This window comes from Betta splendens, chromosome 10, assembly GCF_900634795.4.
Source record: "Betta splendens chromosome 10, fBetSpl5.4, whole genome shotgun sequence".
NCBI classification, from domain to species: Eukaryota; Metazoa; Chordata; class Actinopteri; order Anabantiformes; family Osphronemidae; genus Betta; species Betta splendens.
In genome coordinates this window covers 11,064,174-11,081,222 of record NC_040890.2, presented here as the reverse complement: position 1 = coordinate 11,081,222, position 17,049 = coordinate 11,064,174, and the positions used below count along the sequence as shown (strand labels likewise).

The 17,049-nt window shown below is 51.7% G+C and overlaps 1 protein-coding gene and 1 long non-coding RNA gene across 6 annotated transcripts in view; one reads left to right on the top strand and one right to left on the bottom strand.

Annotated features, from left to right (window-relative positions):
• The first annotated feature begins 100 nt into the window (after window positions 1–100).
• The window catches only part of LOC114863945 (amyloid beta precursor protein binding family B member 2), a 23,983-nt gene continuing 7,034 nt past the window's right edge, over window positions 101–17,049 (top strand). The window contains exons 1-8 of one of the 5 annotated variants that reach the window (XM_029164507.3): window positions 101–461; window positions 2,677–3,940; window positions 4,570–4,775; window positions 4,994–5,143; window positions 5,267–5,352; window positions 5,442–5,502; window positions 6,091–6,237; window positions 6,383–6,510. In XM_029164507.3, coding sequence (XP_029020340.1) covers window positions 2,704–3,940; window positions 4,570–4,775; window positions 4,994–5,143; window positions 5,267–5,352; window positions 5,442–5,502; window positions 6,091–6,237; window positions 6,383–6,510 — 2,015 coding nt within the window. In that variant the 5' untranslated portion in view covers window positions 101–461; window positions 2,677–2,703. Of the gene's footprint in view, window positions 462–498; window positions 1,111–2,676; window positions 3,941–4,569; window positions 4,776–4,993; window positions 5,144–5,266; window positions 5,353–5,441; window positions 5,503–6,090; window positions 6,238–6,382; window positions 6,511–6,533; window positions 9,462–16,361; window positions 16,641–17,049 lie in introns of those variants that run through there. The other 4 variants (XM_055512270.1, XM_055512271.1, XM_029164509.3 and 1 more) reach the window with 4 other exon arrangements.
• Window positions 5,352–6,096, bottom strand: LOC114863951 (uncharacterized). Its single transcript, XR_003787188.3, has 3 exons — window positions 5,955–6,096; window positions 5,701–5,798; window positions 5,352–5,525 (listed from the first exon to the last, which is right to left on the bottom strand). It is a non-coding gene; the product is annotated as an uncharacterized LOC114863951 (long non-coding RNA).

The following is a 17,049-nucleotide window of genomic DNA, read 5'->3' as shown; positions in this document are numbered from 1 at the left end:
ATTAACGTGAACACATAACAGCGTTAGTTTGAGAGTTGTATTGAATAAGAATAAAACCGTTTCCCCGTACTGGTGTATGACGTAATATTCCGACGATGTGCGACTTTATTACCTGAGTTGCAAAATAACGCCGGTAGATTTATTATGGCTGCGTGTCCTCGGTGCGCCGAGCGTCCTGCGTCCGCGCCTCTGATTGGCCGGCGGAGCGCCGCGCCGCCCCGGGATCCTCTGGCGCATAGAGAAAGCGCAGCTTGGCCGCAAGCGAGCACGGAGCTGCGCTGGGAGGGCAGATGATGTGATGAGATCCAATACGGGCGTCCGGCTGCAGCTACTGGCGGACTGGCTGGCACCCTGAAGCGCCGTGTCGACCTCGGCCCCGCTCACTAGTCTATGTGCGCGAGTGCGTTTGCGTGAGTGCGCGTCGTCGTGGGAGCGGAGGCGCCCGGAGGCTGAGCGAAGCGGTGAGTGCATGTAAATAGATGCTCTCGGTGGGATGGGCTCCCCTCCCAGTGCGGCGGTGCTGCTGGTGGTGACGGGGCTTCGGGGAGAGGAAGTGGATGCTGGGGATTTACTGCGTCCGTCCACGTATCGATAGCTTCGCATCCGCAATATTGGCAACTCCACCTTTGCGTCCCAAGCGTCGTGGGTAGATTTAGAGACGGAACAGCGGCGTTTGCGCTGTCAGTGAGGGAGTTTAAGAAGAGGCAGCAGGAAACGAGGGGCTAGGATACTCCACCCATGACATCATCCACTTTTCAAGTTCATCCTCGCCTGCTCGTGCTTTCATCTGTTGCATTTCATTTCTGAAGCCTGGGGTGCAGCTCAGAGTTGAAAAAGACCTGGATCACAGGGAGTGTGGATGATGAAGGACGAGCCAAGACGCCAGTGCACGTCTGACAGCGATCTGATGGGAGATTTATAAGCCGGATGTTATTGTGCATGGAAATACTGGTGGTGATGCTTGTTTTTAGGTGACCTTCAGATGAAAAGGAATCTGTGGACAGACAGGATGAACCACTGGAGCTGATCGGGATCTTATTTTGACATCATTATGTAAAAGTAGAGAAGGAAGACTTTTGTCCGGCAGCAACTTTAAATTGTTACGATAATGTAAGTAAATCACTGGGACGTTCAAGTTTCAGAAGAACTACAGCAGAGATGGGTTTAGTTCGATGTTGCTGCTGCACAGCTGTTCTAATCTGACCTCTGACGTTAAAGGGCGTCACAGATTTACTGTCTGTCCGTTAACTGTGCCTCACGGTCCTGCAAACTGCTGTGTCATTCTCCTCTCTTTCCTCTTCTAATAACCGGCCTTTCTCCTCCCCTCGCATCTTCAGCTTTGCCCCACTTTGTTGTTTTTTTTCTAATGGGGATCTGGGGGAAAACAAGGCAGGTCTGCTGTCTGTGTCTGTAGGTGAGCTCGTTCGTCTGCAAAAGACGAAATTAAAGTTTGGAGGTTGTGTCACGACATGTAGTTCATCCTTTCAATTAGGTAACTAATTGGCTCCAGGACCCCAGGCTCCATTCGTAGCTGTCTAACAAAAGGCCTCGTCACCTTTTGACATGATCAGATATTTAACGTGCAAATGGGTCAGAGCCTGAAGGAAAATGTGGAACGTACCAGTGAGTATTACAAGATATTCACAGTAGTGGACGACGGTGGGGACGAGTCGTTTGTACCTGTTGACGCTCGATGCTGTGTTTGTCTGAGTCGCCGGCTCATAGTCTGAGTGCAGACTCGGCACAAACAGGTCGTTGTGCTCGTCCGGCTCCGTGACAGAGGCACAACACAGCAGCCACGCAACGAGGGGAGCGCACGTAGGGGCCCCGCATGAAGAAAGTGCAGCGCCCGAGCAATTTACCGTCCACAGTCCGCCCTCTGTCTTTTCCCAGGAAGTTGTTGTGCTTTAAAACCCTGCTGTGTTTGCGTTTTCCATGTCTCAGACAGAGGTGACGGTTAGTTCGAGGTGTGCGATCGGCCAGTAGATGGTCACGCGTGGCGCCCGCGTGCCCCTTCTTCTAGCTGCGTCTGCTGTTTATCGGCCGGCTGAGCGTTGTAGACGAGTGAAATCCTTAAAAGCTGACGGCGACATGTGTCTTTGTTGCTCTCCAGCGGCCCGCGTCCGACATCGCGGCGCTGATGCAGGCGCAGATAACGCAGCTACGGCTGCTTGGCAGCAGCTGGCAGCTGCCGCTCGTCCCCGCGGAGCGGCTTTGAGCGTCGGTCCTGGGTGAATTCACCGAGGCTCTGACTCACTCTGTGTCATGCAAATGCGGCCCCGGCATCGTGACTTTGATGCAGTGTTTTTTTTAACACCTCGGCGGTGGCACCTCATGTGTAAATGGACGCGAGACGGGAAAGTGGTCTGACCCACAGTGCATCAATAAAGACCCCTGGGACGAGCTGAGCTGCAGAGAGAGAGAGAGAGAGAGAGAGAGAAAGAGAGAGAGCCGAGGGCAAGATGGTGTCTGAGAAACGCAAATGACTGACACGTCTCAACGTATCGTCAGAGTGATAGTCACAAATATCATATAACTAATCATGATAATGATTTTACAGCTCATAATGTTCAATGCATTTATCTAAACCCATATAATAAACAATATTTATTTAAATTATAATATGATATTCCGTGACTTGTAGCTCACCAGGTTGTTCTCACTCCTTCTCACCAGCTTAATCACCTTCATTTCCTGGCGACCATGATGTCGGTACAAACCCCGCCCCTCTCGCGCTCTGGCTCCTCCCCTTCAAACGTGGGCTTGGCCAATCGCGGCGGCTCCTCTGCCAACCCCCCCACCTCCCTCAGCCTCCGCTCCTCCTACAACCAGCTGCTGGGGCGCGACGTCATCAAGGAGTCGATGGAAACCGGAAGTTCGGCCACTTTGCCAAAGAGTCGCCAGAGATACGCCATGACCAGCGTGCGCAGCGTCATGGGGCTCAGCGACAACCTGGCGCCGTCCTCCAAAAACCAACCCGGAACCAGAGGGAGAGGCCTCCCCACCAAGTCCTCCTCCAGTTCGGCCCTCTACTCGTCCTGTTCCTCCTCCTCCCTGTTAAATACCACCAACCCCAAACTAGTCAAGAATGGGGCCAACATGCAGAGACGGGCCGAGAGTCAGCAGCTGGAGCTGAGCAGAGCCAACACCGAGGGCAAGATTCACAGCGACTTCATCAACAACCCCACGTCCGACTGGCCGGAGTCTGAGAAGGACAACTCCCAGCAGCCCCCGTTCCGAAGGCGGACCAAGAGCTTTCTGGAGTACCAGGGGAAGGGCTGGGATGTGGACTTCAACTGTGGAAACAAGGAGGAGATGGAGGAGGAGAAGAAGCAGCAGGTCTCCCCTAAGAAGGAACAGGCCAGTCCTGCTAAAGAGAGGGAGGCAGAGAACGAGGAGAAGCCCAGCAAGCAGGTCTGCCCGGAGGAGAAGGAGGAGGAGGAGGAGGAGGAGGAGGAAGACGACCCCACACCCACACCCAGACAGCCACTGCTCCCTGTGGTGGTGGAGGCCCCGCTTTCCTCCACCTCCTCCTCGTCCACCAACAGCCCAGAGTGGGTCCCGCCGGACCACAACCACCTCCAGAACCAGCCGGCGGGCCAAGTAAGGGAGGAGCTCTGTGTCCAGGTCCAGGCGGGTCCGCGCAGTCCCGCGAAGCCGCCCCGCAGCTCCCAGCCCCGCGTCATCAAGGTGGAGCTGCACCCCAACAACGAGAACCAGTTCCTGCAGCAGTACCCGCCCTCGTCCCCGAAACAGGCCCGGGCGACGGAGAGGAACCTCGCCAGGAACCCGGACCCGCCTGCCCTGCCGCAGGACGCGGGGCTCCCTAAGGTGGGCTTAAGGATGGACCTGACTCCTGACACGCCCTCGGAGGAGGAGGACTCCAGCTGGACCACCCTGTCCCAGGAGACGCCGTCCCCTCAAACCCCTCATGAGACAGGTTTGGAGACTGTGTTGTGTGTCTGCTCTCATCGGGCCTGCTTTTATTCCCCCTCTTTTGTTTTTTTTCTACTTGCCGCGGATGGTGTGATGGGGAATTTTACTAGAGGCCTCTTATTAAGAAAGCAAGTCACTTCAGCAGTGCTGCTGGGACTTTAAAGGCCCCTGTGAGCCGCCTTATGGTGCAGAGAGTGATTAGGTTGGACAGAGGGATAAGACACAGCAGACACCAGACAGAGTGTGAAACAGGAAAAAAAAAGCAGAGCTGGGTTTAGTAGGCGATGATTTCCATGAGGATATAACAAAGAACAAAGATAGGAGGATATGAGAGCAAGCAAAAAAATAGAGGAAGATAGATGGAAAAAAAAGGATGTTGTTCAATGGGTCTGACAACGGGGGGATGAGCCCTGGAGTTGCTATGACAACCGAAGCTAAGCAGGGACAGGCTGACCATTACTCTGTCCACCCCTCTGTGTGTGTGTGTGTGTGTGTGTGTGTGTGTGTGTGTGTGTGTGTGTGTGTGTGTGTGTGTGTGTGTGTGTGTGTGTGTGTGTGCGTGTGTGTGTGCGCTAGGATCACACAGCTCCACTATATGACACACTAATGCGTACCGCTGTCGCCCATCAACAGATGTATGGGCCGAGGGGGATCTGCCCCCAGGCTGGCGAGAGATCTCTGACTCCTCCGAGATCTATTTCTGGCACGTACCCACCGGCACCACACAGTACCACCGACCTGTTGCCGCCGGCAACCAAAGCATCTCTCCCAACAACGAGCCAGACAGTGAGTGTGGCCCGCAGCAGGAGACGCAGGACTCCCTCAAGCCGCCCGGTGAGGTGAGGGGACACAGACACACACGCTGAGAGTGTCACAACAGGCTTTACTGTACACAAAAACGTGTGCGGGCACAGTTACCGCAAAATAATCGTCATCTGAATTCCAAAATGTTAGGATGCACCACAAGGCTGAAACACCAGGGACGTTTCGCTATAAACGGTCTGAATTCTAAATTAGTTTTCACCTTGTCGTGCCTCTCTCTCGCTCCGCCTCGCAGCGACCCAGCAGTCTGATATCTGACAGCTCCGTAGAGCCGGTTCCCTCTCCCTCCGCCTCCTCCCCCTCCGCCTCGTCCTCCTCCTCCACCCCATCCAATGATGTCATCTCTTCTGGACCAAATCTGAACATCACCCCCTGCACAGCGAAGGTAACACACAGAATCCCATTGTTCCTATTTATATATGTTTTATCTTATAAATTACAATGTAGCACCAGTGAATTCGGTGGAATCTGTACATGAAGTGTTTCGTCTGTGTGTATTTGGCCTCAGGAGCTGAAGGATTATCCCGTCTATCCAGATCCCAGTCTGAAGGCCTTTGAAGGAGCGACCCTCCGCTATGCTTCACTTAAACTCAAGTAATGCACACAGCTTCACTGTACAGTAGAGGAAACCTGTGGTTCGGAAGCTGACCTCATCGTTTGCTCTGATGGGCTTTTCTCTGCAGCCCTCCAGCCCAGTTGGAGACGGTGGACCTCAACAGCACCTTCTCTGACCCAGAGGCAATGGTAGGATCCCAGCAGCATCATGTCTGAAGAACACAAATCACAATCATAACTGCCTGTCTGGATGAGGGCATGTCCCATGTTAAGAGGTTAAGCGGACCTCCTTCAGTGAACAAATGTCAGCCCTTCAGCAAATCTTCTGTTTGTTATTGAAGTGAAGTCACTGGGTTATGTTTGCAATGACGTAATAAACCTGCTCACCCGCATCCTATCACCCTCTCTGCGATGGTTCCAGCGCCGCTCAGTGGTTACTTTGAACTGAGGTCCATGCATTTAGTCAAAGTTGTTTCTACCGCCCCCTTGTGGAGGTTCAGCGCATAGAACGAGCAAAAAACATATATGGGTTAGTTTTAAGGGATGTAGACAGTCTTTAGGAAAGTATAGTAATTTAGTATTTTTTCTGTCTATTGTAATTATACCATAAATAAGAATTAGGAACTTGGGAGTAACCTCACATTTGTGTATTTTGGTGGCAGGAAGTAAAGTTGAATAGAGCCTAAAGGTTGTATATCAAATCCTCAGCAGAGAGGAGCTGTGGTAGCACGTTGCTGTGCTCTGAAGGGTTAAGGCATCCTGTGTTTGCTCTTCCAGTCCTTCCCAGTGCGATCCCTGGGCTGGGTAGAGATGGCAGAGCGGGACCTGTGCGAGGGGAGGAGCAGCATGGCCGTCCATCACTGCATCAGACAGCTGTCCTACTGCAGGAGGGACATACGGGACTCGGCCGGTGTCTGGGGAGAGGTGAGTACATGCAGCGTGTGTGTGTGTGTGTGTGTGTGTGTGTGTGTGTGTGTGTGTGTGTGTGTGTGTGAAGGGCTCCCGAGGTAAGGTGCACCCTGGGATACGCCCACATGCTCACATTGCACCCTTCTTCGTGGCTTCTCAGGGTAAAGGGATGCTGCTGGTGCTTCAGGACCGCATGCTGACCCTGGTCGACCCCGATGACCGCAGCCTGCTCCACTCTCAGCCAATCAGCAGCATCCGGGTCTGGGGCGTGGGGCGAGACCACGACAGGTCGGTGGACGGCACAGTGATTTCTTTCTCTTCGTTTGTCTTTGCTTTTGCCTTGAGAGTCTGAAAAAAACGAGCGAAACAGCAAACACACAGGCTGCACGTTACCAGGCTGTAAAGTGCCTGCGGAGCGTTCTCACTCTCACAAGCTGAATCAGGCCTTTGGCGGAAACATCAGAGAATAGAGTCGGCCTCATTATTATGCCATGTGTATTTGCACAAATTGCACTCAAACACTGTAATTATGCTCATTGCGCCGGGTCTCCGCTTCGCCCTGAGGGCCTCCGTGTGGCAGCTCGCGGCCTTCACCTCCGGCTGCTGAGCCGACAGCGTGCTGATGCCAGCACAGCTGCTAAGGCCTCACTGATGCAGCCTCCTCTGGGCTTCTGTTAGCTGCTGAAAAGCCCACTTCAAACACACAAAGCCTGGTGGGTGGGTGCATATAGTCGGGCTCCCGTTTATGCCCCTGTACGTGGTAGGAGTGGGAAGAGTGGCCCGAGCAGCTTTCAGGTCTTGCTGTGTGTAATCAGCTGTTAAAGGATTGGGTGAAAATGGAGTTTCAAAATAGCCTCAGTGTAAAAGGCTCAGTCTGGCTCAGCTCACGCGTCCTCGTCCCGGCTCCATGTCTTCCCTCCCTTCTTTCCTTTCTGCCTTCTCTCTTCGTCTTTCATGTTCCGCTGCCGTCGTCTCCCCCTCTTGTCTTCCTCTCTCTCTCTTTTTTTTTCTCCATCCCACAACAGCAGCGCTCCCCGACCGTTAGCAGCGTGCGTGCGATAGATAAAGAGAGGGAGAGGCACAAAGAGCGTCCCTCCGCCCTCGTCCGTCTCGGAGGATTGAGGAACTTTCAGTGGCTGTCTCTCTCGGCGGTAATGGATAAAGCGTGTAGGGGAAGAATGAGGGAGGGTCGGCTCAGGATAACGGCTCCTCTCCTCCCTCGCTCCATCCTCTCTGTCTCTTCGCTCTCCTCCACACAGCAGCGCAGCTCTGCAGTCTGATCCTTTGTGCCCGCTTGATTCTGTGTGTACCACAGTACTACTGCTACTGTGTATATTACAAGTCATTTCATGCTCTGCAACTACATCACACCTTTCATGTGCACAACAAATAGTTTTGCGGTATTCGACATGTGACGGCCTATATGCATTAGCGTGTTGTAGCTTACTGCTGCCACTAGAGGGCACTGCTGCCACAGCTGACGCACCAGGCGTGGCCAAACCCCTGTTTTCCAAACTTCCCTGCACCTAAAGCTTCTCGGGAGCTGAGATGGTTGGAGAAGAAGCCGGACGGTGGCTCTGACACATCAGGGTCAGAGTGATCTCGTGTAGCTGCTTCGTTCCACTTTGGTAACAGAGAATGCATCATTTGAGCCACTCAGCTTTTATCGCTGCAGCTTATTATAATTTATCATTAATGAGAATGTTCTGAAAGTTGTGGAAGTTGCATGAGAGGCTCCGTCTCATCCAGTGGAGCTTTTCTTCTCATTACAGGGCTCAGTATGAAACATTAATGACTACTCCTTTTATTGCTATGATGATTATTTCTGTGTTATATAATATGTGAATGATCTTTGGCCTTTTTATTTATTGTACAGTCATGAATATTTCCCTTCATCCGTTTGAGTTTTCAATCAACCAAACGGAACAACTAAAGCATGAACTCACCTCTTTGCCTGCGTGATGTTATTCACGGTTGGTGTAAGTCCAGTAGCCAGAGCTTTAGGAACACAGGAACAGAGTGCTGACCTTTTGGCTGATTTTTTTTATTTTTTTAATAGTTGATTGAACGAAGCTGGCACAATCAAAAACAAACCTTTACTAAAAAGTAACTCATGCCAGTTAAAAGGAAATATTTTAAGGTTATTCACTCACTAAATGAAACTCTTTGCTTTCAACTAACGTCACCTGTTGCTAAATCAAATCCAGCTGAGGTAAAGGTCATCGCGTGGGTCACAGACCTCGGCTACTGCAGCCGCACAACCCCCCCCCCCATCTCCTCTTCTATCCGTCTATCGAAGGACTATTCCCACTCCGGTCCTGAATGTTCTCTCGTTCTCTCGCTCGCCCGCTCGCTCTCCTCCAGCGTGATTCAATATGAATGAGTCCCCCTGTCTCTGAAGCGGGCCGGGCCGGGGAGGGGGTTGGCTCCCCGATGAAGTCATGAGGCTATATCTGGAGCACTCAGCGAGTCTGACATTGTGCACGCCCGCGTCTGCCCGCGCACATGCCTGCATGTATGTATGCGAATGGAGGGGGCTCTATATGTGGAGCACTCTGTTGTACGCGTGTGATGCTGCGCTATTCCTGCTCTTCCTCTCCAGCGCTCGTTCTGCCTCCCTCTCGTGCCATTGGCTCCTCTCATCTCCCCTCCGCTGCTCTTTGTTTGCTCCGCCGCTGCACTTTATCGGGGTGTAAGCCTTCCCCGTTCCCTCAGCTGGAGCGAGACTAGAGAGCGGGAGAGATAAAGTAGCAGCGGCTGAGGAGGAGGAGGAAGACGTACGAGAGACAAATAGGGGGAGTTTAGGTTTGGGGGGAGCGAAGAGTGGTGGCGCTTGTTGGGAGAGAGAGGGAGTTGTAAAAACAGAGCAACGGAGAGTCAGAGAGAGAGAGGAGGAGAGGAGGAGCCGCACACTCCCCTGCTCAGGACACAGCGGGACCTTGAGACGCTTCAAACCGGGCAAGCAAAGCAAATTAAAAGAAAAAGAAAGAAGCTGGTTGTGGAGGAAGAAAGAACAAGAAAAGGTGCAGCTGGAGAAAGAGGAGGAAGAGGAGAGGAAGAAGCAGGGGGAGGTGGAGGATAGGGGGAAAAGAGCCCCAGAGGATTAGAAGAAGAAGAGAGAGACAGGAAGAGATTTACCCACGGGTGCCGCGGCAACGGGGCTGTGGCGATGTCACTGTGGCAGAGGAGCTAACAAGGCAGGGAGTGTTTGTCGGCAACGGGCGAGGATGTCAGCCAGTGTGAGTACCCCCACCTCCGCTTCCTCCCCCCATCCCTCCATCCGTCTCTGTGCTCACTCAGCCGCCGCTGCTCTGCTTCTAGCGTCGCCGCTTTCTCTCGGTTTCCTCAGTTTCTCCGTTTGTGCAGGGGCCACATCAGCCGTCACTCTCTTATTCATCGCTTCCCTCATTTACCTCTGTGCCGCCCGCTGTCCCTTCCACTTCTCTCTGTCTCTCTCTCTCCTGCTAGTCATCAGGTGTAGGGATGCAGGTTGTCAGCAGCAGGTTTGCATCCAGGAAGAGAGAGATTAAAGAGTGGGGATGTGCTGCAGGGATTTTTCAAAGTGTGTGTGTGTGTGTGTGTGTGTGTGTGTGTGTGTGTGTGTGTGTGTGTGTGTGTGTGTGTGTGTGTGTGTGTGTGTGTGTGTGTGTGTGTGTGTGTGTGTGTGTGTGTGTGTGCGTGCGTGCGTGTGCGTGCGTGCGCTCGTTCGGTGTGTGCTTTGTTGGCTTCATGGCTGCTTGTCGCGGTGAAGTTGTGTTGACGCGTACGTGGAGCGTGGACTTTCTCCGCTCGCCTCGTCTCCGCCACGCTCCGCACAGGAAGCGGAGCAGAGCAGCGGGTGAGGGCTGAGCTGGTGTGAGGGGCCGCGAGCCCGGATCCCCCGTCGTTGGAGTTGAGCTCTTTACTTCTCCCCAGCAGCAGACAAACACAGACTCAGTCCCACAAACAGCGGCTCATTCATATGCATGAGTGGGCGGCGGCTTCTTTCCTCTGGCTCACACTGGTGACCTTCTGTGGACAGCAGTCGCATGTAGAGGGGAGTGGAACCGAGTCTGCAGCATCATGAATGTTTCAGCGCCCGCCTCCCAGCGCCGGGCGCGTGTTGGGGTTGGGGCAGTCGCCGCTCAGCCCCTCGCGGCCGCTCCGTCCCTAATTTGCTGACGCCGAGGCCCCGGTAGCCTCACTTAACATGCAGGGTCCCTCCGCCGGCCCACAGGGACCGTGCTCAAACACCTAGACCCACTCGATAGACGCCAGCGTGATTGATGAGCGCCCCGCCCCCCCCCCCCCCCCCCCCCCACCCCTCACCCCCAGCCTCTGCTCCAATCTGAGGCCTTACGCCGACCTCTCTCTTTTCCCCTGCAAGTCATCCCTCCTCTACGTCAGCTGCTTCCATCTACCCACAATTCATCACTCCCACATCTCCGCACGCGTACATGCATCACATCAAAATATGCCAGAGAGCCTTCCCAGAATCCCAAGCCAAGTCCCCTGCTCACTCTTCTTCTCACACACACACACACACACACACACACACACACACACACACACACACACACACACACACACACACACACACACACACACACAGTTAAATCTAAACCCCCCCACATTAGCATTGTTAGGCACACCTGCTGTAATCTCTGTCCTCCTGACGGATCACCCCTCCCGCTCCTCCTATAGATCCCCTGCTTTGCCCCAACCAGCCAATAAATCTGCTCCCGATAAAACCCTCGCCGATCCAGGCCATCGCGGTCAGCGTTGTGAGGCGTCGCTGATGTTTCCCGATCGCACGGCGCTGAACACAGCAGGACGCAGACTCACACTCGTGCGGCTCATCCATCTACTCAAACCACAGACAACAGAAGTGTCAGCAGACTGTTGCAGCTGAATATATTTGAATATTTAACATATTTGGAAACACATGATGTAGGTTCTTAATTGTGTTTTCAGCAGGGCAGCTGTTGCTGTTACCAGCAGAGCCGGTGGATTAGGGAGTAAATTAATTTTGGATCATGTCATGTTCATTAATGTCACAATTGATATTTGAAAAACACACTTTCCCTTTTTTTCCTACTTTAACAATTTTACATTTGCAAATGGATGCAAGAAAAACAGGCTAAATCACTTTGCGAATTCATTAACAGCCTGGAACAGACAGAGTCGCATCACTTGAGCCTGAAAACGCCGTCCCTTTTAATTCAACAGGGGGAAACGTGCTGACTCCAAGCTGTGGAGCACACGTATTTGTTTAAAAGGATTTGATCAGCACTGCGACAGACTGACAACCTGTCCAGGCTGTGAGCCGCCCCTCATCCAGCCAGCGCCCGCACCCCCCACGACCCCCCACACAGGCAGACAGACCGATAATGGATGGACGTTTGGCAAATAACCAACCAGGGAAAACTATTAGATATCGATTTAGCTCTTAATGCATTTAACAGAGTTGGTCAGAAGCAAATACAGGCACATTTCCATTAACTACACACTTTAAATACATATATACATATAATTGAATGCCGTGTATTTTCCACAATGTAATGTCTTGATGAATTAATCCGTCCAGTAAATCACAGAGGGAGAGACTTTGTGTCACTGTGCTGCATGTGCATAAAACACAATGATTTATGGCCATGACGCTAATTAGGTTACATCCATGTAGCATGATCCAAAGTGTAGCTGTGCAGCCTGACGCCGTGTCCCTGTGCTCCTAACCCCCCCACACACACACACACTGGTAATCCTCACCCGCACACAGACAAACATAGAGGTAAGACGCATGAATGGAGGCTTCGCAGCGAAGTGACGGCTCACTGAAGCTTTATCTCTGTTGTGAATATCATCGTGAACAATAACACACACACACACATATAGCAGCGTGTGATGTATAAATGATCAAGCGCACAGAGAACAGCAGGACATCGTCTCTCTCTCTCTCTCTCTCTCTCTCTCCCTCTCTCGCCCACCCAGAGCCCCTTTCTTTCTCCCCCTCAGCCCCGACTCCCCCCCCCCCTCCCCCCTCCGCTTCAAATATTTAATAAATACGACGAGTGTTGACACATGCGGCGTGTGCCTCCGCGGCTTGTGGCCCCTCCCTCCATCGTGCGCCTCCCTTGCACAACGAATGCGCGGAATTGGGTCACGAAGCTGCGCGTGGATGAAGCGGGAGCGCAAGTGTTTCCCCCTCCGTCGTTTCACTTGGAGATGATGCGGAGACGCGTCGAGGATCAAACCGGCAGAGCCGCTGCGGCTGTAAACGGCGTCCAGTCGCACGCCGCTGCGCCGCGTCCGCTGGTTGACACAACGGTGGCTTCAGTTTGATCCCTGAATGGATTTCGGCCCAGTTCTGGGCAGCGTCAGCGACTGTGTGTTAGCAGCGATGCAGACGGGGCATCGGCGGCGGCCTCTGGCCCCCGCTGCTCGTTCTGCCCATCTCGGTGCTGTAAACATCGTTTACGCTGCTCAGAGGCAATTATGTGGAGACGTTCTACATTAGGTGTAATGGCTGCGGGCCGTGGCTGATTCACCGGGTCGCTGAGGGCTCTACCCGGTTCTGTCGTCACGCGGTGCCACTGTGGACGGAGGAGGATGCTTTTAGAAATGAGCTCCTCGTTACTAATCATCACTAATTAGCCGTGCGTCTAAACACACAGGCATCTGAGAATTACATGAAGGACCGAGGTGCTAAAGTTCATTAAGTGATTCTGGATCATACAGTAGTTTGTTGGGCATCAACTTCAAAAATGCTGTGTCTTATTAATGGAAGCATTGGATCAAATCAGTGTAGAGGCCGTGGACACTAACATTGATAATGCAGTAAAGCTACGCCCGTTTCTGTCAGCAGCTCTGTACATTACTATTAATGGCTCTTTGAGGTTTTATGGCCTTTTGTCTATGTTTCCATAACAATAAACAACAATCAGATGAAGTTATGTGTTTTCTACAAACATTTGTTTTCATCTCTGGTGGATCCAATTTAACAAAACCGCTTCAGTGCAGCAGTGTATTACAATGTTTATTGAGTTTCGGCAAATGGAAATTATCTTTTTTCAGCAAAAAGGCTTCATCAACGGAATTTGAATCACATAGAAACTAATGCGTGAGCGGTCGCGGCAGAAATGTTTGCTCCGTTTGTCACCGCTTACAATTTGAGGATTGTACTTGTACTATTATCATCAATCACCCATATGATTGCTGTGATTATGGCTTCACATTGATTCTATTTCTTAAAGGAGCGTTTCCTCTTTGCTGAGGATGTTTCATTCCGTTCAACAAGCGCTTCTATTGTAAAACAAAGCCTCAAATGCTGAAAAACACAGAACAACTGGAGAAAAGCAGCTACTAAATATAAACCCACCTGCTCGCTGTTTCCTTATTCTCTTTATAGTGAGCTTGAAAGGACTTTTCCCTCTAAATCACCATACAGCGGTTTTTCCTTGTCTAACATTGATCTCACCTGTGACAATCAGCACTGAGCCGCACTTGAAACTGGACCGGGTCCACGTCCGGGCTGGACCGGCGCCAGAGTCGCAGCACTGTCAGCTACCATAGGTCACTGGTTCGCTCTGAGTCGATGACTATGTCAATAATATATATTTTGCTGCACACACACACACACACCCGCACCCACACACACACACCTACACACCAACACCCCCACACACACACACACACACCCGCACACATCCACACCCACATCTGTGCCTTTTGTGCTGACAGGAGTCACAGGAACCTTCTCCTCAGACGTTTCTAATCAGCTCCTGCCTCCATTAGCATATGTAAGTGCATGAGCGCAGCGGCCGCCTCTACCCAGACGTCAGGGCTGTTTGATAATTGAAGTCTGTGTGAAGTGTGCGCGATACCACGGGGCTCAGTGTGTTTCCTGTGGCAGATGGTTTGGAGAGAAGTCTGGGGACTGGTTACTCTGGTGGCACGTTCACTGCCTCGTAAAAGGCGGCACACTTTGCTTTATTACACCTGAAGATGTACTACAGTTATTCACCATAAACTGCAGCCGTGCTTCATCTAAAATATGCAGCATTAGACTTCCAAATTCAATTGTTTATAGGAAAAACCCGTTTAAAGGTAGTTACTGCAGATAAACGTCCACCTCTGGGCCAGTTTACGTGTTTGCTGGAACCTTTTGCGTTTCATAAGTCTCTTGAGCATCGCAGCTACGGACCCCACCGCTGGAATCGGGCATCACATCTGGATGTGGCTGCAGTTTTCTTGTAGTCTCACCAACAACCAAGCAGCTGTAACGGAGTCAAACGCAGCAGCAGCAGAGTGTTAGCGGGCCACGGTTTCACACCACACTATGGATTTGTTTTCACCTTTGGTTTCAGTGTCAACAGCCTGTTTATTAGCGCTCACTGCTGTTTTTGAACTGTAATGAATGGGGGGGAGGATCAAAGCCTGCGGGAACGCTTCACGCCATGCCCCTCATACCTAAACACTGTCAAGGGTGGGATTTTCCTTTAGCCGTACATATGCTAATGCTGCTACTACTACACGCCGCGCTGTTACTACGACTGATGGCGGCTGACTGATGTCAGACTCATGCACCTTCTCAGACCCAGTTCACCATACATCTGCAGCCGTGACCTGGTTTAATCTGCGAGCTGGTGCGCCCCGGCTCCAGCTGAGCCTGCTTCACAGCCATCGGGATCAAAGAGATTGGTAGTAGTGAGTCAGTCATCCTTTATTCAGCTCGGGAAATATGTGGAGCACAGAGAGAGGGAGAGGAACAGAAAGCGTGAGTGGTGGGAGTCTAGCTTTAACTCATCTCTCTGCTTTGGTGCTTTGGTACCTTTCATCTCGTGCCTCTTCTCCAGCATCCAGGCCCCAGTGGGTCCCACGCCGCGTCTCCATCGCTCCCACCTTTTCATTTAGGCTCTCTGGCCTCCTGGCTTTATCAGTCTCCTATCAGTCCTGTCTGATAACTTTGCCTGCCTAACTTTCTTCCTCCATCTCTGGGGTCGAGCTGTCGCTCGTCTCCGGCTGCCGTTTGATTTGCTGCTGGTCTCTCCGCGCCGCGCGCCGTCCCCTCGATTAACCAAGGTTACAAATCCGTGTTGGTGATTCTAAAGTGAGCCAGCAGATTTGCTCTGTTTGCACATTAAGCTACCAAGAGTGAAACGTCTGGTTATGAAAACATTTACAAGAGAAAAGAGAGTAGACGAATGAATGATAAACGTCTTAGTCATCGGCCGACGGAGGAAAGACGGGTTGCAGCTGGATTAGTCTCAGTCTCACGCTGTGAAAGTCAAATAAGGCCGGTGCGATGATGCAGATTTCTAGGGAGGTGGGAGTCGTTTCTGGGTTTGAACCAGGCGTGACATTGTTCCCACACCAGTAACAAAGCGTCTTCCACACTTTCAGCCCGACACCCTCATGCAAAGCGTCTGCAGAGAGGGGAGAGCAGGGAGCAATGCTGGCGTAAGTGGACAGCAGCTTCTCGGACCGTGCAAGATTTTGACACCAAAATCCAATTTCACCAGAGAGTCTGACAGTGAAAAGGGCGTGAAGTCTGAATGAGGCGTGGAGCAGAGAGGAAGAAGAGAAGGAGTAATGTGTAGCTAGTTAAAGCTCATAGACACTGATTCAGCAGACGTGTCTGTGTGCATGTGTGGCTACCGGCTGTTTGCAGACATGTCAAAGCAGCAGTTCTGATGTTCTGAAACAATCCAGCAGCTGTCCACACACACACACACACACACACACACACACACACACACACACACACACACACACACACACACACACACACACACACACACACGCTGCTTCCTACTAAGTGGCTCATCGAGAAATCAAAGGCAGTGAATGTTTGAATTAGCCTTCTGTGTCTCCTTTGTAGTGTTCCCCTAACACATTGTTACGCAGTGTATGTGAGAAGTGACACTGCTGATATGAATCAGTCTTTGTGCCGGCTTTTTTTGGCCTTTCTGCCGCGATGGAATCAAACAGTGCGTGAGCAGAGGAGTGAGCAAATGAGAGAGCTGAGGAGGGAAGACGAAGATTAAAGAGCGAAAGCAAAGAGAGAAGGATGAAAGAGATTTGGAGGAAAACTGCAACAAGGTGTGTGTGTGTGTGTGTGTGTGTGTGTGTGTGTGTGTGTGTGTGTGTGTGTGTGTGTGTGTGTGTGTGTGTGTGTGTGTGTGTGTGTGTGTGTGTGTGTGTGCGCACAGAGAAAGGTGAGCCGTTCCATAATGTAGATGAATGCTGAGCCACACACAGACACACTCCATCAGTGACTCAGACAGTGGAGCTTTACGTCTGTTTCTGTGTTAATGTGTTCTTTCCTCTTCTGCCCTTTTCTGTCTCGTTTTCCCGTTCTTTACCTCACTTAACACTTTTCTCCCTCTTTTCCCCACCTCCCCGGTCTCCTCCTCCTGCTTCCTGGGACCCAGAGAAAGGTAACTGTGTGTCTGTTTTACTAGTGTTTGTCACAAGCTGTGGGGTCAAGGCTTTCACACCCTCTGTGCAATCACATCTGTCACTGTGGGCATCAGACCAGAGGCTTTGTGATCAGAGTCATTGTTGCTTTTTACAGGAGCAGCTTCCAGTGAAGGTCTGCATCACTGGTGTTAAATCATCAGAGAGCCACAGGCTATTTCCTGTTTAAAGTTGCATGCCGCTTTATAGTGTTTTGATCCCCCAGAGAGGGAAGGAAGTCATAAAAGAACAGTTTGTAATACTCGTGGCAAGGCCACTCATGCTGCTTCGGTGACACACTGCTGAAATGTCCCTGAACGAAGTGCACTGGCTGCATTCACACATCACAACACACACACACACCCATGTCCCATCACACTTGCCTTCCTG